Source organism: Callospermophilus lateralis, chromosome 13 (genome assembly GCF_048772815.1).
Source record: "Callospermophilus lateralis isolate mCalLat2 chromosome 13, mCalLat2.hap1, whole genome shotgun sequence".
Lineage (NCBI taxonomy): Eukaryota > Metazoa > Chordata > Mammalia > Rodentia > Sciuridae > Callospermophilus > Callospermophilus lateralis.
Genome location: NC_135317.1, coordinates 77,708,560 through 77,731,186, shown reverse-complemented (window position 1 = coordinate 77,731,186; position 22,627 = coordinate 77,708,560). Strand labels below are relative to the sequence as shown.

General features: G+C 48.1%; 1 protein-coding gene across 2 annotated transcripts in view; it reads right to left on the bottom strand.

Moving 5' to 3' along the window:
- Positions 1-664: 664 nt before the first annotated feature.
- Positions 665-22,627, bottom strand: part of Pik3c2b (phosphatidylinositol-4-phosphate 3-kinase catalytic subunit type 2 beta) — a 63,261-nt gene continuing 41,298 nt past the window's right edge. Inside the window, exons 16-33 of one of the 2 annotated variants that reach the window (XM_076832445.1) lie at positions 21,595-21,783; positions 20,457-20,550; positions 20,222-20,316; positions 19,663-19,843; positions 18,780-18,887; positions 18,097-18,189; positions 16,724-16,853; positions 15,828-15,964; positions 11,771-11,940; positions 11,118-11,274; positions 10,662-10,771; positions 9,740-9,941; positions 9,235-9,359; positions 7,759-7,876; positions 5,866-5,947; positions 5,374-5,480; positions 3,666-3,794; positions 665-3,143 (exon numbers count right to left, since the gene is read on the bottom strand). In XM_076832445.1, the coding sequence (XP_076688560.1) occupies positions 2,955-3,143; positions 3,666-3,794; positions 5,374-5,480; positions 5,866-5,947; positions 7,759-7,876; positions 9,235-9,359; positions 9,740-9,941; positions 10,662-10,771; positions 11,118-11,274; positions 11,771-11,940; positions 15,828-15,964; positions 16,724-16,853; positions 18,097-18,189; positions 18,780-18,887; positions 19,663-19,843; positions 20,222-20,316; positions 20,457-20,550; positions 21,595-21,783 (2,416 nt within the window). In that variant the 3' untranslated portion in view covers positions 665-2,954. Of the gene's footprint in view, positions 3,144-3,665; positions 3,795-5,373; positions 5,481-5,865; positions 5,948-7,758; positions 7,877-9,234; positions 9,360-9,739; positions 9,942-10,661; positions 10,772-11,117; positions 11,275-11,770; positions 11,941-15,827; positions 15,965-16,723; positions 16,854-18,096; positions 18,190-18,779; positions 18,888-19,662; positions 19,844-20,221; positions 20,317-20,456; positions 20,551-21,594; positions 21,784-22,627 lie in introns of those variants that run through there. The other variant, XR_013088495.1, reaches the window with a different exon arrangement.

Sequence of the window (22,627 nt, the reverse complement as noted above, 5' to 3'; positions counted from 1 at the left end):
GAGTTTTTAACAACTTCTGGGTAAAATGTTTGAACAAGGGTCACACCCCCTGCATCCTCCATTTGGGGGTTCACTTCTGGGCTATAATTCTGCTCTAACAGCTTGATAGTTACCAAGCGTCCCAAGAGGTTGTTTCTTTTATAAAATGGAGTTGGTTAAACAGCACTAGATAGTAAACTTTACCCCCCACCCCAGTACAGGGGCACTCAGCCACTGAGTCACACCCCCAGCCCTATTTTGTATTTTATTTAGAGACAGGATCTCACTGAGTTGCTTAGGACCTGGCTTTTGCTGGCTTTGAACTTGCAATCCTCTGACCTCAGCCTCCCTAGCTGCTGGGATTACAGGCATGTGCCACCACGCCCTACTTTAAATTTTTTGAGATAGTATTCTGCTAATTTGTCCAGGCTGGCCTCCAACTTGGAATCTTCCTGTCTCAGCCTCCAGAGTTGCTGGGATTAACAGGCACTTGATACCGTGTCCAGCTTAAACTTCTTAAATGCAATTAATTGTTTAAATTTATTTCTATAACCTTCAGCTGCAGATCTGGTACAGGAAACAGTGTATAATTCCAGATGCACCCTCACAATGTGAGTGAAGACATGCCACTAGGTAGTACCAATACATTCAGTATTGAGTATTGACAGAATTAATGAGCCATAGCTACTTCCCGAAGTGACTGTATTTAAAAACAAAAACAAGACATAATATATATTAAAACACTCTGAAAACTATCAAATAGTACATCAACTCCAGTGGTTGCATAATACATTTGCCTTCAGAGTCAAACAAACCTGGGTTCAAATCCTAGTTCCAAGACTGACTGGCTGTGTGTCCTCAGGCAAGTTACTTAATCTCTCAGACCTTCAGTTTCCTCATCTGAAAAATGGGGATAATCATGTCTATCTGATGAAGTTCTTCTGAGACTAGATTCATCTGGCAAAGGTGAAATTGCCTTCAGCAGTGAGCCAGGAGGACACATATATGTTACCATTTGTAAAACCCCTATCATTATTCTTCATCTTGTACATCAGAGGCTGTCATCTAAACCTTTACACATCCATGTTTAAAATGGTAGTTTCGTTTTTCTCAAATGTCATTTATTAGAAAATACAATTCCAGAGAAAGTAGAAGATACAAGGGTTTTGGGAAGTGGGTACAGTACACAGACCTCTTTACATCAGGAGCATAGAGTCAAAATGTGCTACGGGCAAAAAGCCAGTAACATTTATGGTCCATACATCTGGAATAGTTCTGCTGTTTCCCTCTCCCCCAGCCCGTCTCCTCTGCAGCCAGCTTATCCCTGGCTTTTAAAATGTAAGACAAAGATTGAAACTTCCTTGCTGTTCTGTGGCTTCAATGAATGGAGCTTCTTTCTTGGCAATGGAAAGAGTCAGAAAAAAAGGGAATTTCTGACCCTTGGAGTTGGGGAGGAGGCTGGTAGGGGACAGTTTGCAGAACGTCCTCTTCACTCCTTTCCCCACTCATGGGACACATCCAGCCAAATGTGGTTTAAAAATTTAATATCAAATCCAGAGTCTCTCCCTTTTCTCTTTCTGAAGGAAGACAACCCTTGGGGGAGAAACGCAACAGTGAATTTTAAATCCATCTGTTAGGGAATAAAGAGTATAGAGAGGTAAGAGCCCCAGGTCCCTCCCTCCCAGCCCCTGAGCTCAGCTCCAGCGTGACAGCCACGGCTCCCATTGAGCCTCCTGACCAATCGCTGGGAATAATAAGGGGATGGGCGGAATCCCTCTCCCCATGATGCTTTGCTTCAGAGTGGGCATCCCTTTGGCTCCAGACTATGTAGGTTGATGGCCCCACAGAGGGAGGGAAATTCTTAGAAAACATGTGACAGAAATGAATTTGGGAAGAGAAGCAGCTGGGCTGGAAGAAGTGGGGGTAGATGGGGATGCCCTCAGAAACTAAGCAGCAGGCAGCAACCCTGGCACCTGGCACCTGCCACCTAGAGGCCCCCGCCTGGGGCCAGGGCACCCTTGGGTGTCCCACCATTCTGCCCCACTAGGAAAAAGGGAGAAACCTATGGGGAAGTGCCCCCAGCGTATTCACAGGGACTATAGGGCCCACTGCAGGGCCAAGAGAGCTAGAGGGGCGGGGGAGGGACAGTATTCAGGCTGAGTCCTAACAGAGAAGGGGAGATGGGGAAACCCCCCTCCCCCTACAGAGCATGGGTCCCTGAATACAGGTCCTTGGCAGGACCCCGACATGGAAGGCCCTTCCTTACACATGTAGGTATCGCGTCGCTCTCCTTTGGAGGCAAAATCAGAACAGCCCAGTGGTGCAGGCTTCGGTCCAGCACAGGCCACCCTCCCTGTCCCTCTCCAACCTGCCCTCAGACAGGGGGGGGCATTGACCGAAACCCACTAGGCCCCTCCTCAAATAATTCCTATAGCTAGAAAAAAAACAAAAAACAAAAACAAAAATCCTAGGGAAAAGTCCAATAAGAACCTTAACCATACAAAAGTCCAAAGAGTCTTGCCCTCTTGCCTTCTGAGGCATATGTACGTCCCTTCTCGCAAAAAGCTTCCTGTCCCAGTTAGGACAACATTACTATTTCATTTTTTAAAAATAAAAATAAAGACATCCACCCGCCCTCCCCTCAAATGCTACCTCGTCCGGCCCACCCCACACACCCCCCAAACCAGGCATTGCTCCCTTGACACAAGGTAAACTTAAAACTCTGCTGCAGCCTCTCAGCTTCCAAGGGGCTGCTCAGCACAAACCAGCAACTCAAGCTCAGTCCGCAGAGGAAGGGCTGGCAGAGAGCACCCGACTCTCCCTGCCTCTTCTCATGGAGGCCAGGTCCACCTGGACGGAGGAGGAGGCCCACTAAGAACTCCGCCCCTTCCCAAGTTAAACGGCAGAGCAGGGGAGAGTCCACTGCCCCAGGTCCAGTGACCAGCTGGAGCTCCCGGGCTGTGGCTCCCATGGGCTCATAAGGTCCCATGACCCCGAGACCCCAGCGCGAACCAGCCAGTCTTCTCCTGGGCCAGGTCCAGCTCTCGCAGGCGGATGTGCACCTCCCCGAGGAGGACGTTCTCCCAGAATCCTTGCTCACTTAGCACGCTCAGCTGGAGCTCCCGCTGCTGCAGGTCTCCCTTGGGAATCCCATCATATACCAACTGCAAACACAGGGGACAGGGCTGTGGTGAGAGAGGGAAGGGGCACAGGCCACAGGGGACAGGGAGGTACTCAGGTCCCTGTTGGTGGGATCTGGCTGTGACTGAGACCACTTTATTTCTTCAGACCAGCAGAGCCCAAGGGAATACAGAAAGCACACAGAATCCAAGGGAGGCATTTGAGAACTTTGTTCTCTGCTTAGAGTTCAAGCAGGTGAGGGCATTTTATTGCGGTCACTGGTCATTTCCAGCCCAGGACTCGGGGGCAGGACAGGGCTCAGGTCTCAGTTCTGAACTCCCAACCTGAAGGGTCAGAGGCTTTTTATGTAAAGGAACACATGGCAAATATTTCTAGGCTTTCGAAGTAGAGTCTGTGCCAAAACTACTCAAGTCTGCCATTGCTACATGAAAGCCGTCACAGGCCACGCCTAAATCACAAGTGTGGCGTGTCCCAATGCAACTTTCTTTTTAGGAACAGGCATAGTTTGCCAAACCCTGCCCAGCCCTTCCACGTCCCCTACACACCATCTCATTGTAAGTAGGGTTGCAAGTTTTCCGGGCCACTTTGGTTTTCCTTTTAGTGGTTTTCTGGGGGTCAGGAAGGAGGTAAATCTTCACATAGGGGTCAGGGTCGTTCCCATCCTGAAGCTGTTGCTAAAATTAAATTAAAAAAAAAAAAAAGATGAAGATCCTTACAGCATCTGTCTCTTTCTCACAATGCCTGTGATGACACCCTGAGCCAGACTTCCTCTCCACATCTGGCTCCTGCAGCATACACCTAATTTGTTTGTCAGCTTCCAGCTCACACCATTCTGATAAAAATATCTACCGTGCTAGGTGTCCTACATCAATCAGATCCAAATGCTCAGGTCATCCCATTACGTGGTCTGTATTGAATGAGCCATCCCGCCCCGCCCCCCCAACATCCCACCCCAGCCCCAAGGCATCTTCTTATGATGCTATTTTGTCATTTGGTCCATTTAACCCCTAAGAGGTGGAGCTATGAGTCAGAGTGATTAAGTACCCTTGTTCAAGGTCAGCCAACTAGTGATTCACCGTATTAACATATTAATCCTTTTTTGGTTGGATCCAACCCGTGGCACATTAAGCTATATATTCCAGCAATGAGAAATGACCCATCTGCCAAACTTGAACCTTTTACAGCTTACGGCCCAGGACTAGTCCACCACACCCTCTCCAACCTGAGCTCCGCTCCTCTGCCCTTTGCTCCATCGCTTCAGCCACTAGGCTCTTGCCGTTACTGACACATTCTGCGGGTTCCCACTCGGGGCTCTTGAAGGTCATTGCTCCCTCTTCCTGGAACACTCCTCTCTCAGATGGGATCTCTCCTCACCTTTGCTACGATCCTTCCTCATCCATGAGGCCACTCAGTATAAACTGCCATTCCCCTCGTTCTGCCCTGGATTCCTTCTCTATTTCTTTCCTAGCTCTTACCTCCATCTTATATGCTGACTATTTTACTGGTCTTTTTATCTGTCCACCTTTTCCAATGAGAATCTAAATGCCCTGAAAGCAGGGTTTTGTCTGGTTTTCTCCTGGGTCTGGAACTAATGCCTGAGGGCCTGGTGTACAGCAGGCACTAGATGATCATTGGTTGAGCCAATGAATGAATGACGGCAAGAAAGCGGAAGCAAGGTTCCTGACTCCAAAGCTCATGCTCCTGGCTGTATGTCCCACTGCTCCAACCTACACAGAATACCTAACCTGGGGGGGCAGCACACGGCAAGTATTCAATAAAAGTTCTCCTTGTCTTCATCATGGTGCTCTTAGAACCTGTACCAAAAATTTAGTGATTATACACTGCCTTGACTCTGCTCCAAGGATGTCAAGTGGCTGACTTATTATTACTACAGTCAGGTAACGCGCCCCTGGGGCCTCCCTCTTTATAATAATGATCATAATACTCCTAAAGTAAGTGCTCTCCCTGCATTATTTCATTTAAACCCCGTGGCAACACTGTGAGGTAGATCCTAATATTATCCTTCCTACAATGAGGCTGAGTACTTAGGATATTGCCAAAGAACACAGCTAGCAAGCTGCTGGGTCTTGAATTGCCTGGTCATGCTGTAGGCTAGCACGGGCAGGCCCCTGGAGGAAGCTCAGTAAACTTTTGTGGTTACTCTGAGACATGGGGGCAGAGGAGGTCTGACTACTCTAAAAAATATACCTGAAGAAAGATAAAGAACCAAATGAGGGTTGTGTGTGCACTTACCAAGCCTCGAATATGCATCACCATGATGAACAGCTTGTTGTTTTTGTAGGAGATGGACAGCTTCACCTCCCCTCCCACCTTCCCGACAGTCCGGGCCCATGTGCCATCTGCAGGGACAAAGGAAACTTTTGTCAGCAGGCCAGCCGTGTTCCTGACTGGTGCCAGGGAGGTATTTCTACTTTCTTTTTGAACCCCCTGTGCTGGTCTTCATGTGTTACTGGTATCTAACATGAGTTAGAGGGTGGGATCACTCTACCAAGCCCAAGAGTGTATTTACTAACTGAATATCCAACCTCTGGGGAACCCGACCAAGGAGTTGTGGACCCACAGTGTGAGTGGGAAAACAGATTTCCTAACCAGTAAGAAGAGGAACGGGGACAAGCCAAAGGAAAACAAAACAAAACAAAACAAAACTGAAGAGATGGGGGCAGGAGAAGTGACCTTTTGTGGTTCCGAGGGGTTGGCAGGAGCGTCTCAGGGCAGGTACTGTACCTGAGGACTTAGGGGCTGGGCTGGTGCCTGCAGCCTTCTCATCCCGGGGTAGGGGGTGGAAGAAGGTGTACACCAGATCACACTGGAATGGAATCAGAAAACATGGCCATTCTTCAGTAAGATAATGGTCCAGTAAAAAAAAAAAAAAAAAAAAAAAAAAAGAGGAAAGACTGTTCTAGATTAAAAGAGATTATGAAACCTAACAACCAAATGCAATACACAGTTCTTGTCTGGGCAATGGCTCTAACAAACCAAATGTTAAAAAAGAGTTTGGGAAGTGATAGGGAAATTCTGAACATAGGCTATGTATTGGATGATGTAATAACACTATAGTTATGTAAGAATATATTTTTACTTTTTAGAGATGCACACTAAGTATCATGATGCCTGTAAATTGCTTTAAATAAGTCATAAAAATAGATGGAGCAAATATGGTAAAATACTGTTTAGGAATGGGTCTATAGGCACTAACTATATTGTTTCTCTACTTTTCTGTATGTTTGAAAGCTTTCATACTAAAATGTTCTTGAAAAGGAAAAAAGAAGCCAAGCACAATGTAATCCCAGCTACTCAGGAGGCTGAGGCAGGAGGAGGATTGCAAATTCAAGGCCAGCTTTAGCAAGTCAGTGAGACCTGGTCTTGAATTAAAAAAAAAAAAAAAGAAATTAAAAAGGGTTGGGAAATGTGACTCTGTGGTAGAGCAACCCTGGGTTCAACCCCCAGTAGTATAGGGGTCGGGGGAGAAAGAGAGAGGGAAAGAAAGAAAAAAGGAAAACTAGGTCGCCTCAGGTTAGAACCAGAGTGTTCTCTTCTACACTGCTTCCTCGAGCAACACACGTATCACTCCAGCACAAAAGCTTGAGTCAGCCTGGGATAAGAGCACAGATCTTGTTCTGGAGAATGTTCTCTAACGAGGGGAAACAAAAACAAAATAAAAATCTTAAATATGTGAAAATGACCACTTGAGCATTAATAGTGGGGAAAAAAATGGAAATACTCTAATCTTTCAAAAGGCAAAAGGTTGAGATATGATACCGCCAGTCCGTGTACTAATTTGGTTCAGATATTTAAAGCTGTGGCATATGCTTACCACAAATGCTAAGGGAAGAAATCTAAGAATATAGGTTTATATTTAAGCCATGGCCATCATCAAACTGTAAAAATCATGCCTGCATACAGATACATAGGAAGAAAACATAGAAAACAAAGTCAGATGATCTGTTGGAGAAATGGGATTCCCAGGTGACCATAGTAGGGCCATTACAATATCATTTGTTTAAAAAAAAAAAACTGTATGTGTGTGTGTATATATAAATAAAATCAACCTGCTCAAAATTCTCTTTTTCCTTAAGAGGCACCCCTCTCTCTCTGCCTTCACAAGTTCTGATCAGTGCAGTCACTCCAGGATCTCAAATGCTGTTGTCTCTCTGGGACCCGGTTGTAGTAATATTTTTTTTTTTTTTTTTGTGGGGATGTGTGCCAGGAATTGAACTCAGGGGCACTCAACCACTGGGTCACATCCCCTGCCCAATTTTGTATTTTATTTAGAGATAGGGCTCACTGAGTTGCTTAGCACCTTCTTTTGCTGAGGCTGGCTTTGAACTCATGATCCTCCTGCCTCAGTCCTGAGCTGCTGGGTTTACAGTGTGCACCACGGTGCTAGCTACAGTAACATTTTTATTTACTTGTTTATGTGCATGACACTGGGAGGCTGGAGGGCCCCCTTTCCTGTCCCTCGTGGGCCCATGCTGTCCTCTCAGATCCAGGCCACTCCAGCAGACCCAGAAGTGCCAAGTCCCCTGTGTGACTCCCCAGGATGGAGTCCTCCTGCCCCCTTCCCACACCTAGCCTCATGGAGGTGACAGCCCGGATGCAGAAGGCAGGCAGACCCACCTCGGCCACCTCGGGGGCTGCATGGATCAAGTGCCAGATGTAGCCATTTAACTCTTCCCTCCTTCGCTCTGCCACCGCCTCTCCGCGGGACCGGCCAATCACGAAGCGACTCGGGAAGCTGGTGAGGCAGGGTGGGCAGCAGAGAAGATGGGGAAAGAAAATGAGGCAGCAGGCGTTTTCCATTTCATTTTTTTTTTTTTTTAAAGAGAGAGAACTTTAGTATTTATTTTTTAGTTATAGGCGGACACAACATCTTTGTTTGTAAGTGGTGCTGAGGCTCAAACCCGGGCCGCACACATGCCAGGCAAGCGCGCTACCGCTTGAGCCACATCCCCAGCCCCTCCATTTCATCTTATTTCCCAGCAGCTTCCCTACCTGGGAATCCTCACTCCACTTGACTCCACCCTGGCGCCCAGGTCTGTGCCCAGGTCTAACACGGCACACTCACAAGGACCAAACTAAATTGTTGGGCAGAGTCCCGTGCTCCTAAAAAGTGCCCCTGGGGCTTTGGAGCCTGTTTCTCTCTTTGGTGTAAAAATTCATTTGAAAAATGAATTGAAATATATTTTTTTTAATTATGGGGAAATATACATGACATAAAATTGACCTATCTAGGGCTGGGGTTGTGGTTCAAGTAGCAGAGCGCTTGCCTAGCAAGTGTGAGGCACTGGGCTTGATTCTCAGCACCACATAAAAATAAAATAAAGATATTGTATCCACCTAAAAAACTAAAAAATAAATATTAAAAAAAATTGACCCATCAGTCTTTACAGTTCATGGTATTAAGTACATTCACAATGTTATACCACCACCATCTCCAGGAGTTTTTCATCTTGCAAAACTGAAAACACAACCCATTAAACAATAATGCCTCAACTACCATTCTATGTTATGTCCCTGTGAATCTGATTAGTCTAGGTAATTCAGATGAGCAGAAGCACACAGTTTATAATCTAGGACTGGCTTATTTCATTTAGCATCATGTCCTTAAAGTTCACTCAGGTTGAGTTACCTGTTGGAATGTCCTCCCCCACTGCCTTTTTTAAAAAATATTTTTTTAGTTGTCAGTGGACTTTATTTATTTATATGTAGTGCTGAGAATTGAACCAGTATCTCATATATGTAAGCGCTCTACCACTGAGCCCCTGTCCTTCCCTTTTAATGCCCAATAATAATATTTCATTGCATGTATATAACACGCTTTGTCCAACTGAAAAAATGATCTAACTCTTTAACAGGTTGGAAACTCTGAAACATCTTCAGATTCAAACAAGGCCCCCAGCCTTTGCAGGTGGGCCCAAGCTTACTTTCAAGGTTAGAGCAAGTGCGCTGGCGTGTCAGGAGAGCTTGGCCAGCAGGGGGAGCACTTTCACCAAACTCAATACTAGGCCAAGTAATGAAGAGAGATGGGTATTCCTGCCAATCCCATCCCTTCCCCTCTCAGCCTCTCTGTGCAAGGAGTAAAGGGGAAGCTACCTGGGCAAGAGGGAAGAAGGGAAGAGCAGCCGAAGCTTATTGTGTAGTTCCTGGAACTCCTCAAACGTCCGCTGGATGTAAGTGGCTTCATGGGCATTTTCCCGCATCACCTTTACCACGTATATCTGCAAAGTTTCAAATCGTAGAGTCTACCTGTCAGACCCTCAGCATCCAGTGAACTCTTGGGTAGGTAAGGGAACTGAAGGGTGTATGTGTTGGGGAGCAGAAGGAAGAGGTCAAGAGAGTCTCCAACGGAGATGAAGACAAAGCGCACACACAGGAACCTGAAAGCAAAGATTTCCTGCACCTGTTTCTCTGGACCCTTGACTTAGAGGGAATTACCAGCCAATTCAGTTCTCTGATTCTAGCAGTTCACTTGAATAAGGAAAAAGGAAGTGATCTGGGGCTGTTCCCAGTGCCCGCTGCATGGGTGTGAAGATTCAGAATCCCAAGGAGCCTGGGTCAGTGGGGAGCAGGACAGGGTCAGAGAGGAGGAAGTACTTACATAGCCCTTGTTGGGGTGGAAGATCTTCTCATGCCGGCAGAGAAAAACATCACTGATGCGGCCAGAGCTCTTTAGAGTGTGCGTTCGGGGGGCAAAGGAAAGGGTCAGCCGGTCATCTGAGCCCGTGAACTTCATCTGAGCCAGGTTATGGATGAAAAAATTGAGCTTTGTGGCTACACTGCCCAAACTGGACTCAATCAACCTGTGGGTGCGTGAGGACAGGAAGAAAAAGGCACAATCTTGGACCCAAGTCCCCTCTGCCATGACAGAGCTAATAAAGGAATATTTCCTGACTCCTGAGATTAACGCCAGATAAAACCTCTTTTGCTGTGTAGCATCCTCATGGAGGACATGACTGACACTCAACCACCTCGTGATGTATGTTCATGTGACTCCTGGGGTCTTATTTTCCCTCTGAGTTGATCTGAGCTAAAGACATTCAAACTAAGGCAGGAAGAAGTTAGAGAAGAGCACTGAAGGGTCACCTCATAAATGTCTAGATAGTGTCATCAAACTGAACTCAAGGTTTCGTACAAAGGGACCTCACCAAGGAAATCCAGAGATCTCAACTTAAAAGTGAGGTCCCATCAAGAGGGAAGGCTCTGACCCAGAGAACTAAAATCTATTACAAAATCCCTGTCCCCCATGCCCCATGCAGTCTTTGGCTGAGACCTGGTGAGAGTGCAGGAAAGAGCGGTGACAATATTTCTAAATACAAAGGTTGACACCAAAATGCAGACAGACACCCAAAGCTGGAGAGAAGTGATTTGCCAAAGTTAGAGGCCAACTTGGGGCAACAGATCCAACACTAGGCTCTGTCACCTGGGCTAAGAAGCCTTTCCCATTTCTCTAGCCTGCTCCTGCCAATCAGGCAACCTGGGGGTGACGCAGGGTGGGCAGCACTGGTGTGAGCCGGAGTTACCTAGTGAAGTAGGTGGTAGCATTGGCCTCTGTGTCCTGAGGCCTCAGGGCATCATACACATACTTGAGATCCTCCAGGTCTGAGAGCTCGGGGATCCCACAGGACAGCATCTAGGAGAGGAGGAGGGAGGGTGTCTGTAACAATAGAGAGATCTGGCTTCTTCCCAACCCTAAGGCAAGATTTTCTATAGCTAGGCTCTCTGATCCTTCTAGATGGTGGCAGACAGATGCTGTGGGCAGTGGCTTGAGGACCCCAGGAACTGAGGGACCGCAGTGGGTCAGATAGCATTGTCCCCAGGTAGGGTAAGTCCCTGCCCCTATCTAGGGCACACAGGAACTCAACTGGGGCTCAGAGAAGTGGATCTCCAGGAATTCTTTGAAACAAGCCAGGGCAGTCTTTAAAGCTGGCACCAGGTCACAAGAAGGGGGTTTTCAGATGGGGCAGGGAGCTCCTCACCAGGCCCAGAAGGTTGAGGAAGAGATGGGTATGCTTGCGAATGAGGTTGTAGGCTTGGCAGCAAAGGTCAACAAAATCATGGAAGCGGCTGGAAGGCTTGTCACCCCCGTTGATGACATACGCCATGTCCGAGGTGAAGACAAAAGGGGCACGGTCCCTGGGGCCAAGGGGAACATACAGGCAGAAGGTCAACGTGGAGGAGGGAGCCCACCTGGTGGGCTGCGTGGGGAGGGGGTTCCCTCATCCCAAGTATGAACCTGGACAGATGGGCTCTCTCTTTCTCTGCCCCTACCTTAATCTTAAAAAATTCCCAAGACAGATATCCCACATCCTCCACTGGCACCTTATCTGTGAGCTAGCAATATTTTCTCCCAGTTTCTTATTATGTTCCCTTTTTCTGAGTTTGGGCTCATTCCCTTTGCTCAGTCCTCAGGAAGAGGAGAGATCAACAGCTCCCCACCTTCTTCCACAAGGCGCTGTCAGGACCTGATCTCCTTATGAGTCTTCTCTTCTCCAAAGCTGCTCAGCCCAGGGACAATGTTCTGAATCCCTAACCCTTCCGTCACAGGCTTGTGTCCAGCCCTAAACCATTCCTGCTGACCTCCCGGCCCTTCATACATGACATAGACATCTGGCTTCAGGAGACCACTTACCGCTTGATGTTGCCAAACATCTGGGCGTGGCCCAGGAAGCGGCCAAAATCTATGTGGAACATGTGACCAGTGGTCTTCAGCATGATGTTGTCATTATGTCGGTCACAGATGCCCAAGACATAGGTGGCCACACAGCAGCCAGCACAGGAGTAGATGAAGTTCTCCACAGCCTGGAACAGTGAAGGCAGGTGAGAGGAGAGGACATGAAGCTGGCTTCAAGGGACTCTGGGGTCACAGCCAGACTGAATTCAGCAGCCCTGGCTTCAGTCTCTTATGAACCCCAGCAGCACCTCATATCCGCCTGTTCACCCTTTACTGCATGTTAACACATACAGCGCACGTGTGCCCCCACAGGACCCTCTCCCATGGATGCTGGAGGAGGAGATGCAAAGTCTGTATGTCTGAACTTCATCTTCTTCTGGGAGACGGGCTGGTACGACAGTGACTGGTCCAAAAGCCCTGACATGAGCAGCCCAGACTGGGCTGAACTTAATGGACACAAAGAGGGACGTTTACAACTCTCCCAGTGAGTCCCAATGACCCTAACTCAAGCATAGCTACCAAGACAGCAGACTTAAGGGCGCCATCCTGACCCTGTACAGATTTCTTCCATCCTTCCTGCTCCAAATAAAACCCCCTTCTCAGAACTCTTGGTAACAGTCCACGCCTATCTAATTAAAGTCACTGCACTCCAAGGAAGAGCTGAGGCAGCTTCGCACTTCTAAGGAGTGTTTTGCACTTGAAAATCAGACCTCTCTACTTTGCAAAATGTGTTGGAGATATTTTTGAATTTAAAGAAGGAGGGTTGGTAGTGAAGGGTTTGGTCTAGTTGACATTTGTCCCCTTATCTTTTGTGTGTGTGTGTGTGTGTGTGTGTGTGTGTGTGTACGCGCGTGCTGGGGATTGAACCCAGAACCTCAAACATGTTAATCAAGCCCACTACCAGTGAGCTATATCCCCAGCCCTTTTCAAAAAAATTTTATTTTGAGACAGAGTCTTGCTAAGTTGTAGACGACAGCCTTGAACTTGGGATCCTCCTATCTCAGCCTCCCTAATACCTGAGACCCTTTATTGTCTTTTGAGAAAGTGAAAATAAAAGGGATCCTTTTTGTGAGATTTGAAGAATTCCCAAGAGCTCACGAAAGATGTAGAACATGATAGCCAGCTAGGAATGGACCAAATTGAGAATGAGAGAAAAAACTGTCATAACCAACTAGGAATGTATGGAACAGGGAACAAGAGAGAGCTTGCCAGACCCAGCAGACCTGCCCTCCCTGCCTCCCTCTGTCCTTCAAGGACCCACATCTTTCCAGACCTCCCCAGCTCACACTGGCTCTGCCCGCTTTGAACCCCTCCAGACTCACAGCCACCACCATTCACTCATTGCCTATCTAACCTCTTCCCAAGTTTAGGGATCTGATTTCCCAACAGCTTCTAGGCTGTTCCACAAGACCCGCTCTTCAGCCAGCTACTCAACCCACCCCTTTCCAGCTACTTGTCCAATCACAACCAGATGACTAATCCACTGGAGACCAAGAATAGAAGTTTGTAAAGACATCTCAGAACTCATCTTCTGGAAGAAAAAGACCATTTCTAAGAAAGGGAAATCTATGAATGAAAATAAGCCAACCAAGAAGGAGCATCATTCATCCTCTCCCAATCTTGACCTTCAACTCCATCAATCCTCTCCTGTCACAGTTTTTATTTTTGGGGGGGGCGGGGGGTACTGAGGATTGAACTCAGGGGCACTTGATCACTGAGCCATATCCCCAGTCCTATTCTGTATTTTATTTAGAGACAGGGTCTCACTGAGTTGCTTAGGGCCCGCTTTTACTGAGGCTGGCTTTGAACTTGCGATCCTCCTGCCTCAGCCTCCTGAGCCACTAGGATTACAGGCGTGCACCACCACACCTGGCACAGGTGTCCTTTTTATCTTAAATGAGTCCTATGTTGGCTCACAAAAGAGCTGTGTGCCCGGGGGTTAATGATTAAACTTGACTCCCCGAGTTAGGCAGTGCATAGTGGGGTCCCTGGCAAAAAAAAAAAAAAAAATCTCACTCTAGAAATGGGCACCCTCCTGCTTTCAAGAGTTTCTCTTGTAGATATGGGGTGCTACCTGATCAAGAGAAAAAACCATCTCTAGTTCTTTTCTTCTGGAAGTTACCATCCGAAACTACCATTATTGTCCGACCAAAAAGGCTTCCTTTGAAAGGCTGAGATTAAACATTAACATGCAAAGTTAGTTCTGTGTGAGTATGCACCTGTTGTACACACTTCCGTCACATTTATCGCGACTCTTCAGTACACTAGCACAGAGTCATTACAATTCTAGCACCTTGCACGGTGCCGCTTTGTGGTGGGTGTTCAACACCTGAAAATACATGTTAACATAAATGGCATGTGGGATTGGAGGAGGGAGGAGGAGGATGAGGCTGCACAGTAGGGAGGGCTGGAACACAAAGAGCTTCGTGTGCAGGGCTGGGCAGGTTGGATATGCCACGCAGCAGCCTTTGAAGAACTTAGAGCAAATGAGTGGGGTGAACAGGCTTGCACTTCAAAACCCCTCAGGAATCAAGCAGAGGATAGTGACAGAAGGAGGAGAGGCATTTTATGGGTTCCAGGGACAGATAGCAAATTGTTGGACAAAAGTGATAGTAAGGAAATAGAAAGAAGAGGACACACTGGTGAGAGAAGTGAAGGGAAAATCAGCAGGGATGGGTCCTGCAGAAGTGAGGCAAACGGAAATTTCTGGAAGTCCAGGGCTCTGGCTTGGGTGACTGCACAGAGTCCTACTGTTTACTGATGAGAAACCCACACACAAAAAAGCAGGCTTCAGGAGGTGAAAGAGAGGAAGAAAGTTCGATTTTGCCTTCACTGCTTTGAGGTGTGTGAGAATGGAAAAGTACAATAAGCCGGTTCCTACAGAGTATAAAGCTGGAGGAGGGAAGAGGGTTAGAGAAGGGCTTTGGAAGTCATCAGCACATGGGTGGGAGGAGAAGAGAGGATGAGCTGGCATAAGGAGCCAGCAAAGAGAGCTGGCAAGCCAAGGATTAAACCCCGGGGATGCAAACACTCAGGGCCATTTAAGATCATCTAATTACACATCCACTAAACGACAGTCTGGTTATAATTTGGCTGCCCACGTGGGTCTAAAACGTCTAAAACACACTGATCAATGTAAATTAGTATTTGGATCCTTCAAGGTGAAATGCAGTAGAGCGTTGGCCTAGCACGTTGGAGGCCCTGGGTTTGATCCTCAGTACCAAATAAAAGTAAATAAAATAAATGTTTAAAAAAAAAAGAAAGAAATTTATATAAATTAGCATTCAGGCATCATTATTAGTATTATTATTTATTTATTTATTTATTTATTTATTTTTGGTAGCAGCAGGGATTGAACCCAGGGACGCAGTTTAGCCACTGTGCCACATCCTCAACCCTTTTTAAAATTCTAAGATAGGATCTCGATATGTAGTCAAGGCTGGCCTCAAACTTGGGATTCTCCTGTCTCAGCTTCCTGAGTAGATGGAATTACAGGCATGCCCAGCCTAAAGTTCCCCTTCTAATCTAATCTTTCATCTCTCAGGATTTAGGCAATCTCTTTTCTAGCCTCTGATCTCCGGCCTAACCTCAGACCCGGTTTCATGTTACAGCCTGCACAAACCAGCTCCACAACAGGAAGAAGAAAGTCTTATTTTGCATCCCTGAAAAGGTGGTGTTCGATTAAAGTGATGTCTAACTTGTCTTCAACCAACTCTTATCCTCATCCAGTATCACAGAAGCCCTTTGAGAGCGCAAGAGGAACCAATCCGGACGCATGAGTAGGAGGCACAACAGGTCTTCCAAAGCTGGCTCGGATCATCTGAGATAGCTCACTGCTGGGGGAACTCATGTCCTGGTTTCCCAGGACAATACTAGGCTACTTCCTCAGACTGCCCACAACAATCACTCTGACCTATCCCTGCATATACAGAGGGTGCAGGTCTTGCAATAATAGAGTCACATGCCAATCATGCACACCCACCCCAGCTTTGAACCGCAAGGCTCCCGATCCTACCTTCTCATACTCATCCTCTCCAGGGTTGTGTTTCTGCAGCCAGTCTGCCAAGGGCCGGTCCTTAAAGGAGCCGGTCACCCCATGTTCCACCTGAATCTTGCGTAGAGTCTCGGCATTAGGAATCATCTCTACCATGCCTGTGAGAGAAGGGATTCGGATCACGCTCAGAGCAGAGTGAAGGGGACTGTAGGGAGAGGCTGCGCTGGGTGCCTCCCTCCAAGGCCTTTGGACAAAGTCTGCTTAGGAGGCAAGCGTGATGGAAGAAAGGAAGGTTGCTTCCCAAAGCTCCTCCTCCAGACCATGGAAATCTTCAAATATAGATATATAAGAATAAAAAGAGTGGTTTCATCAATTCATAGGTAATCATCACCCAGCTTCAAAACTTATATAGACGTTTTGCTAATCTTGTCTGTCTATTTCACCTACGCAACTAGTTTCCCCACTTCCCACCACCTGGGCTGGGGTACTTTAAAAAGCAAGACCCAGGCATATCATTTCACTCCCAAAGATTTCAACTATAATTAACAAGGACACCATCACCATGCTATTGTCACATCCAAAAAATGAATGATTATTTTTTAATCTAATCTAAACCAGTCTAAACTCAAATTTAAAAAAAAAAAAAAAGCCTTCTTTATAGTTGGTTTGTTTGAATCAGGATTCCAAAGTCTACATGAAACATTAAGTTGTTATGTCCCCAAGTCTATTTTATTTTATAAAGTCTCTCTCCCTCGCCTTCTGTTTCCATGCCACTCCACAGCTTTTACCGGGATAACCTTGACCTTTTCATTTTCCTGGAGAAGTACACGGTTCATGCTGGGGAGCAAGCAGAAGGGCAGTAGAAAAGGGGTCCCTTCCACACCATCCGCCTCCCTCCACCTGCCCTCCCAGCTCACCTCTCCCTCGGCCAGTGGAGAAGCAACGGAATATGACCATGCGCATGTCCAGCCCCTCCTGGACCCAGATCTTGCTCATGATGCGAATCATCTGCAGGGTGAGCATGTCCTGACGAAGGTCATCCCCGCACTGGAAAGAGGAAGAAAATGACCCAAATCCATCTCTGCCATGTGACCCTGACCCCTGACCTCCAGTTTCCAGATCTCCCAGGAACCCAAACTACAGAAACAGAGAGAAATTGTCCACTTCTCCCAGCCTGCACCTCTGACCTGCCCACTCAGCTCACACTAGGTCAAAGAAGCAGAGAGGGCCAGAAGCCGTCACAGTTTATCCAAATAGTACTCCCACCTGAATTGAATTCAGGTTCCTCTTCCACATGCATCCTCCTGATCATCAGGGCTTTTTAAAACTTGAAAGCTCATCCCAGATTTGGAACATATACAAAATAAATAGGTACTACAATCTACAAAAATACATGCACACTTTTTTGTGTGTGCGTGTGGTGCTAGGGACTAATCTAGGGCCTTGCACATGCTGAACACTTGTTCTACCACAGAGCAATTTCCCCAGCCCCACTCCCATGTTTTGCTAGGAAGCCCACTAGCCTATACACTCTGAGATCACTATTTACATCTTGGAATCTCTCAGGTACCATTTAGAAGGAAACATAGAGTTTGTCTAGTCTGATCTGCGCCAGGTATGTTATTTCTTCTTTCGGTACGAGGGGAACCCAGGAGTACTTTATCACTGAACTACATCCCCAGCCCTTTTCATTTTTTATTTCAAGACAGGGTCTCGCTAAGTTGCTGAGGCTGGCCTTGAACTTCCAATTCTCTTGCCTCAGCTTCCCAAGTCACTGGGATTATGGGTGTGTACCACCCTGCCTGGTTATTAATTTCTTCTTTAACATCCTTGCCACATGGTCATTCATTCTCTGCTGGAATACCCCCAGGGACAAGCAGATCATCACCTGACCCATTCCATTGTCAGGGCAGCTGCACTTCCTAGAAAGTCCTCTATAAAGTGAGCTGTCATTTGCCTCTACAACGCCTAACATTTTAGTCTTAGCCCCTCTGGGTTATGCGGAATACATCTAAATCCTTTTAGAGCTGATAGTCTTTCCTATATTAAAAAGGCAGCATGGTGGGTGGGGATGTAGTTCAGTGGTAGAGCACTTTGCCTAGCATGCTCAAGGCCTGGGGTCCATCCCCAGCAACACACACACATACACACACACACACACACACACACACACACAGCATGGAACTGAGGAACAGAGGGAAGAAAACCATCCTGGGGTCACTCCTGTCACCACTGGGCTCCCTCCTTCTCTCTCACCTCACCCCACCAGGCCTGAGTGAAATAGCCTCACCTTGAAGATGACTCGGATGTTCTCTCCCAGTGGATCCACATTTTGGAAGGCAAGCTTGAGGGGGACTGCATTGGAGTTGAAGTAGGAACAGTCCTGCATGGTAGAGAGGGCAGTGACCAGGCTCAGGTGATCCATGCCCAGGAAGGAAGATGGCCTCTCCCATTGGATCAAGATGCTGCCCACCCTCCTGCTGTCAGTGCCCCCCCAAGACCTGCTCATGCCCTCTCCTCACTGCCCTGTGTCTTCGGCTTGTTAGGACCTCCCCTCCAGTGCCTCATCTCTCCCCTTCCAGTCATTCCTTCTAGTTTCCTGACTTTGCGTGAGTCCCACATCTCATCAACCTCAAACGAGGTTGTCAAACAAGGCTCACAACAGGATGACTTCTCGAGAGTCTTAAGGATGAAATGCAGAACAGCGCCAGGCATTGGGTGTCGGGAAATGACAGCCAATAGCTACCACCATCATCACCTTCCCCAACGTCATCCCCAACACTCTTGGGGAGAGACACTGACCCAGGCTTACCCAGCACAGCTGCCAGGTCCATACACATTAGGGTTAAGAAAAGAGGAGGCCACTAATACACTTTCCCTCCTCCTCTCTCTCAAGAGCCAGGTCAGCAAGGACCTCATCTCCACTGGGTCTTCCCCACTCTGAGAGCCCCAAACCCACCACCAGTCACTCACCCTGGGCACGATTCCCTTCACCAGCAGACTGGGGCTGAGTGGCAGGCGGCATGAGCCATTGAGGGCAAAGAACTGCTTCACCTCCTCCAGGCCGGTGCGGAGGATTCCCTAGCAGGGAGCCGGGGAGAGGTGGGGTGAGGTGCGGGGCCCACAGGCTCCACAAAGAGCCAGGCCTCTACCAGGGTTAAGTGCCTAGTGGTACTCCTGAGAAGTATGGATAACATCCAGGAGACCCATGGGAAGCAAAACCACCTCACTATGTTCTGGCTTGGCTCAGTGCATGAGCAGCAAGTCCAAATACAAGGCAGACAGAGAGACAGCGGGGAGCAGGCCACAAAACTGAGAGAGCAGGTGAAATCACCAAGGGAAAGTGCTGCCCAGGCTTTACCAAGGGAAGCTAATAATGTAGACTTTAATATAAACATCTCTCAATTTTTAGACGTCAGCCACCAGGAATGCTGCTGCTGGCCTAATATGGTGCCTCATGTAGACAGATGAATGAGCCTCTGGCACCCCTTTCAGCCCTGAGCATGGCTCACAGCACAGTGAACAAAATATGACTGGATTTCAACTCTCACTTGCCCCTCTGGCTGCTTTGTGCAGAGAGCAACTTACATACTGTGCTTAGCCTCGGAGGCAAATGGCTAAATAAAAATTTCAATATTTTGCAAGGAAAAAAGAAAAACATACTGGTAGACTGTATCCAGCTTGTAGACTATCTGTTTGTGGCCTGCGGGTTATAGACACGGTCACCTCCTTCTAGCTTCTAAATCAGAGATGGTCAAGTGCCATCCTGCTGCTCAGAAGGCTTAGAGGTAAACTACTGGCCACAGCAGCTCCAGACTAGAAATGGAGACAGGTAGAGGCAGCCCTGCCTACTCACCTGCCTAGCAGATGGGGCAGCCTCCCGGACCTGCTGGGCCAGCTTGGCCAGGGCGTTGACAAGCCAGCACTGGCGGTTAAACTCCTCCCTCAGTCCCTTGCCACAGCAGCACAACAGCGCTGCCAGCAGATACTGGTATCGGATGCTGAACTGAGAGTCCTTGAGGCCGTCCTTCAGCAACCTGCAAGGAAGGGAGTGGGGGAATCACAGGCAGCAGGTGGGGAGGACAGGTCACACCCTGCTCCAGCTCCCCAGAAGACCCACCCTATGGCCAGGAGGGGAAATATACTCTGAATGCTCTGCTCACCCAGAGGTGCTCATCCAAGCCACCCTGCCTGAGTAGAGCTCAAAGTCCCACTGTGGCTCTCTGCTGTGGGTGGGAGTTACACAGGGGTGAACTGAGATCGCCCTGAGGAAAGATGCTAGTCCAAGGCCACAGGGCAGTTCAGCCACGTCCTGAAACCCAGATCACTTAGCTCCCCTCCCTACACACCTAGAGGGTAAAATACTCTTGTATGAAAAGCATGTCTACCTCCCACCTTTCTGCACTCGCTTTTACCAGAAGAAGTAGTGAGTCACTCTCAGATCAGAGACAGCTCGTTTCAGGAGGAAGCGCACCAGAGGGCTGTCCAGGTAGCACTCATACTTCAGGGCCTGCTCAGGAGAAAGCAAAGCAAGGCTTTATTAACTGCCTGAAATCTGGAGACCCTGGGTTCTAAGGGACAGGCTGCAGACTGACTTGGGGTCTTGGGGACCAGACTATCAGAACCAGAGGGAAGATCAGTTCCACCCACCTGCACCAGCTGTGGCAGATAGTCAAGCAGCTCAGCATCTGAGAGTGAGCCAATCCACTGGACGGCCATCCGGCGTACCTCCTGATCCGGGAAGCTGCAAAACAGAGCCCAGTACCTCGAGGACCCAGCTGCAGGCTCTGTGGCAAAAGAGCCACAGAGCACCTTCACACCAAATGCAATGTCTCCCGGGATCTGCCAAAGCCACTGGAACAACTAGCACCTTCTCTGGAAAGCAACCTTTGGGAATGACACTCCCCATGATCAGAGTCGACTGGGGACCATGGAGGGGCAGGAGAGTGGCCATACTCATTCTTTAGGTGATTTAAATAAAATGGGACAAAGCCCTCCACCCTACTCCCAAAGATCTCTTCCACAAATTCCCATCACAGAAGAGCCCTCATGTGGGCTAAGGCATTATTTGTCTTGATAATATCCTTTAATGCAAAGCTTGCCAGGCAAATAACAGAGCTGTAGAATTTTATGTAAGCTAATACTTGGTATTGTGTGGAATTCATTTAAAAGAGATTAACAAAACCATTGCCTCAGACAGTCCTAAAGACAGGTCAGAGAACAGGTACATTTTGATCACTGAGAATAGCAACAAATAAACGGAGAATCCTAGGTACCATCTAGAAAAGATAGTCCAAGGTTCTGAGACTTGGATCCTTTTGTCCCTAGAGAACCCTAGGGAAAGGGAAAGAAGGAAGACTGTTGACACAGAAGTAAGCAACACCAGTTGAGCCTCAGGGCCTATGCATTTTCCAAAACTCTGCCAATGTACAGGTAAAGTTCAAGCATTGCCTTATATGTAAATGTTGACTCAGTAGAAAAAACAGAACATTGAGCTCTAGTTGTGCTAAAGTATTTAGAAGGAAATTTACTGATGTCTGAAATTTGCTTCAAAATGCATTAAAAAATAGGATGGACTGACAGATAGAAGGATGGACAGATATACCATAAAGCACACAAAGCAAATGCCAATGGAAGAATCCAGGTGGTAGGCATATGGAAATTCACAGTGCAATTTTCAATTTTGTTAAGGAGAAACACAAAAGCCCTGACTGTCCATGGGCATTTCACCATCTCCCTAGGGCTGGCCAGATCTGCCTGGGGTCAGGATGGGGGTGCTTCAACTCACGTGGCATGCAGGAGCCCCAGGGCATCCTGGTGGTTCATGTGGGTCCACTGTTTGAGGAGCGCATAGATGTCAGGCAGGCAAGCCCACTCCCAGCTGGGGGCACTGGCGAGCACCAGGGGCAGCGAGCTCACCTCCGAGTGGCAGTAATATCGCTTCTCCCACAGGCGCTTCTTGTCGGCATCAGTGAGCCTGAGTTGGGGGAAGGTTGGGGAGGGAAAAGAAGGGAAGGGGGCAGAGTCAGCCAGAAGGTGAGGAACTTCTACACACTGACATTCTGGGGTTTCCCAACTTTGCTGCACAATACAGTCACCTGAGGCGCTTGGTGACTTTTCTGTGCCCAGGTCATACCCAAGGCCAATGAAGTCAAAATGTCTGAGCAAGCCAGGTGCCAGATATTTTTAAAAGATGACCAGGTGATTCCAAAGAGAAGCAAAGTTTGGGAAGCAGGGTCCAAATCTCAACTTTGATGCTGACTCAGGGTCATCTCAGGTGTAGACCCAAAGAATGGGCCAAGGGCATCAAACCTGCTTCCCCTCCTGGAGATGTGGTGAGGGCACCACTCCCAAGCAGAGCCACCAGAGGGCAGTGGACCCCATGCGTCAGGGTCTGGGCAGCTGAGGCCTCCTGGGGCCTCCAGGGCCAGCTGTCTGATTTACAGGCCTTGCAACTAATTGGGTCTTGCCTGAGATCAGGTGTCTAATGGGAGAAGGGAGCTGAGGGGTTAATGAAGTGAGGGGTCAAGCAGAGGGATAGGAGCAGGGGAGGTCTACATCACTCAGCTACTTTGGCACCCTGGGTGGCCATGAGTAAGAGAAGAAAGAAACAAGCCCACCTCTCTCATTCCCTGGCCCAGCAGGTGCACAGGGCTATGCGGGAGCCAGAGAGGTAGGTGGGGATCAGATAGGGGAGAAGCCTGGCCCCACCAGCTCCTCCAGTGTGACCCCCTCCTTCCTCCATCCTGGTGAATGCACAGCCCCAAGAATGAGATCAGCCTGGACTCATCTACCCTGAGAGCTACCAGCTTGCCTCCATA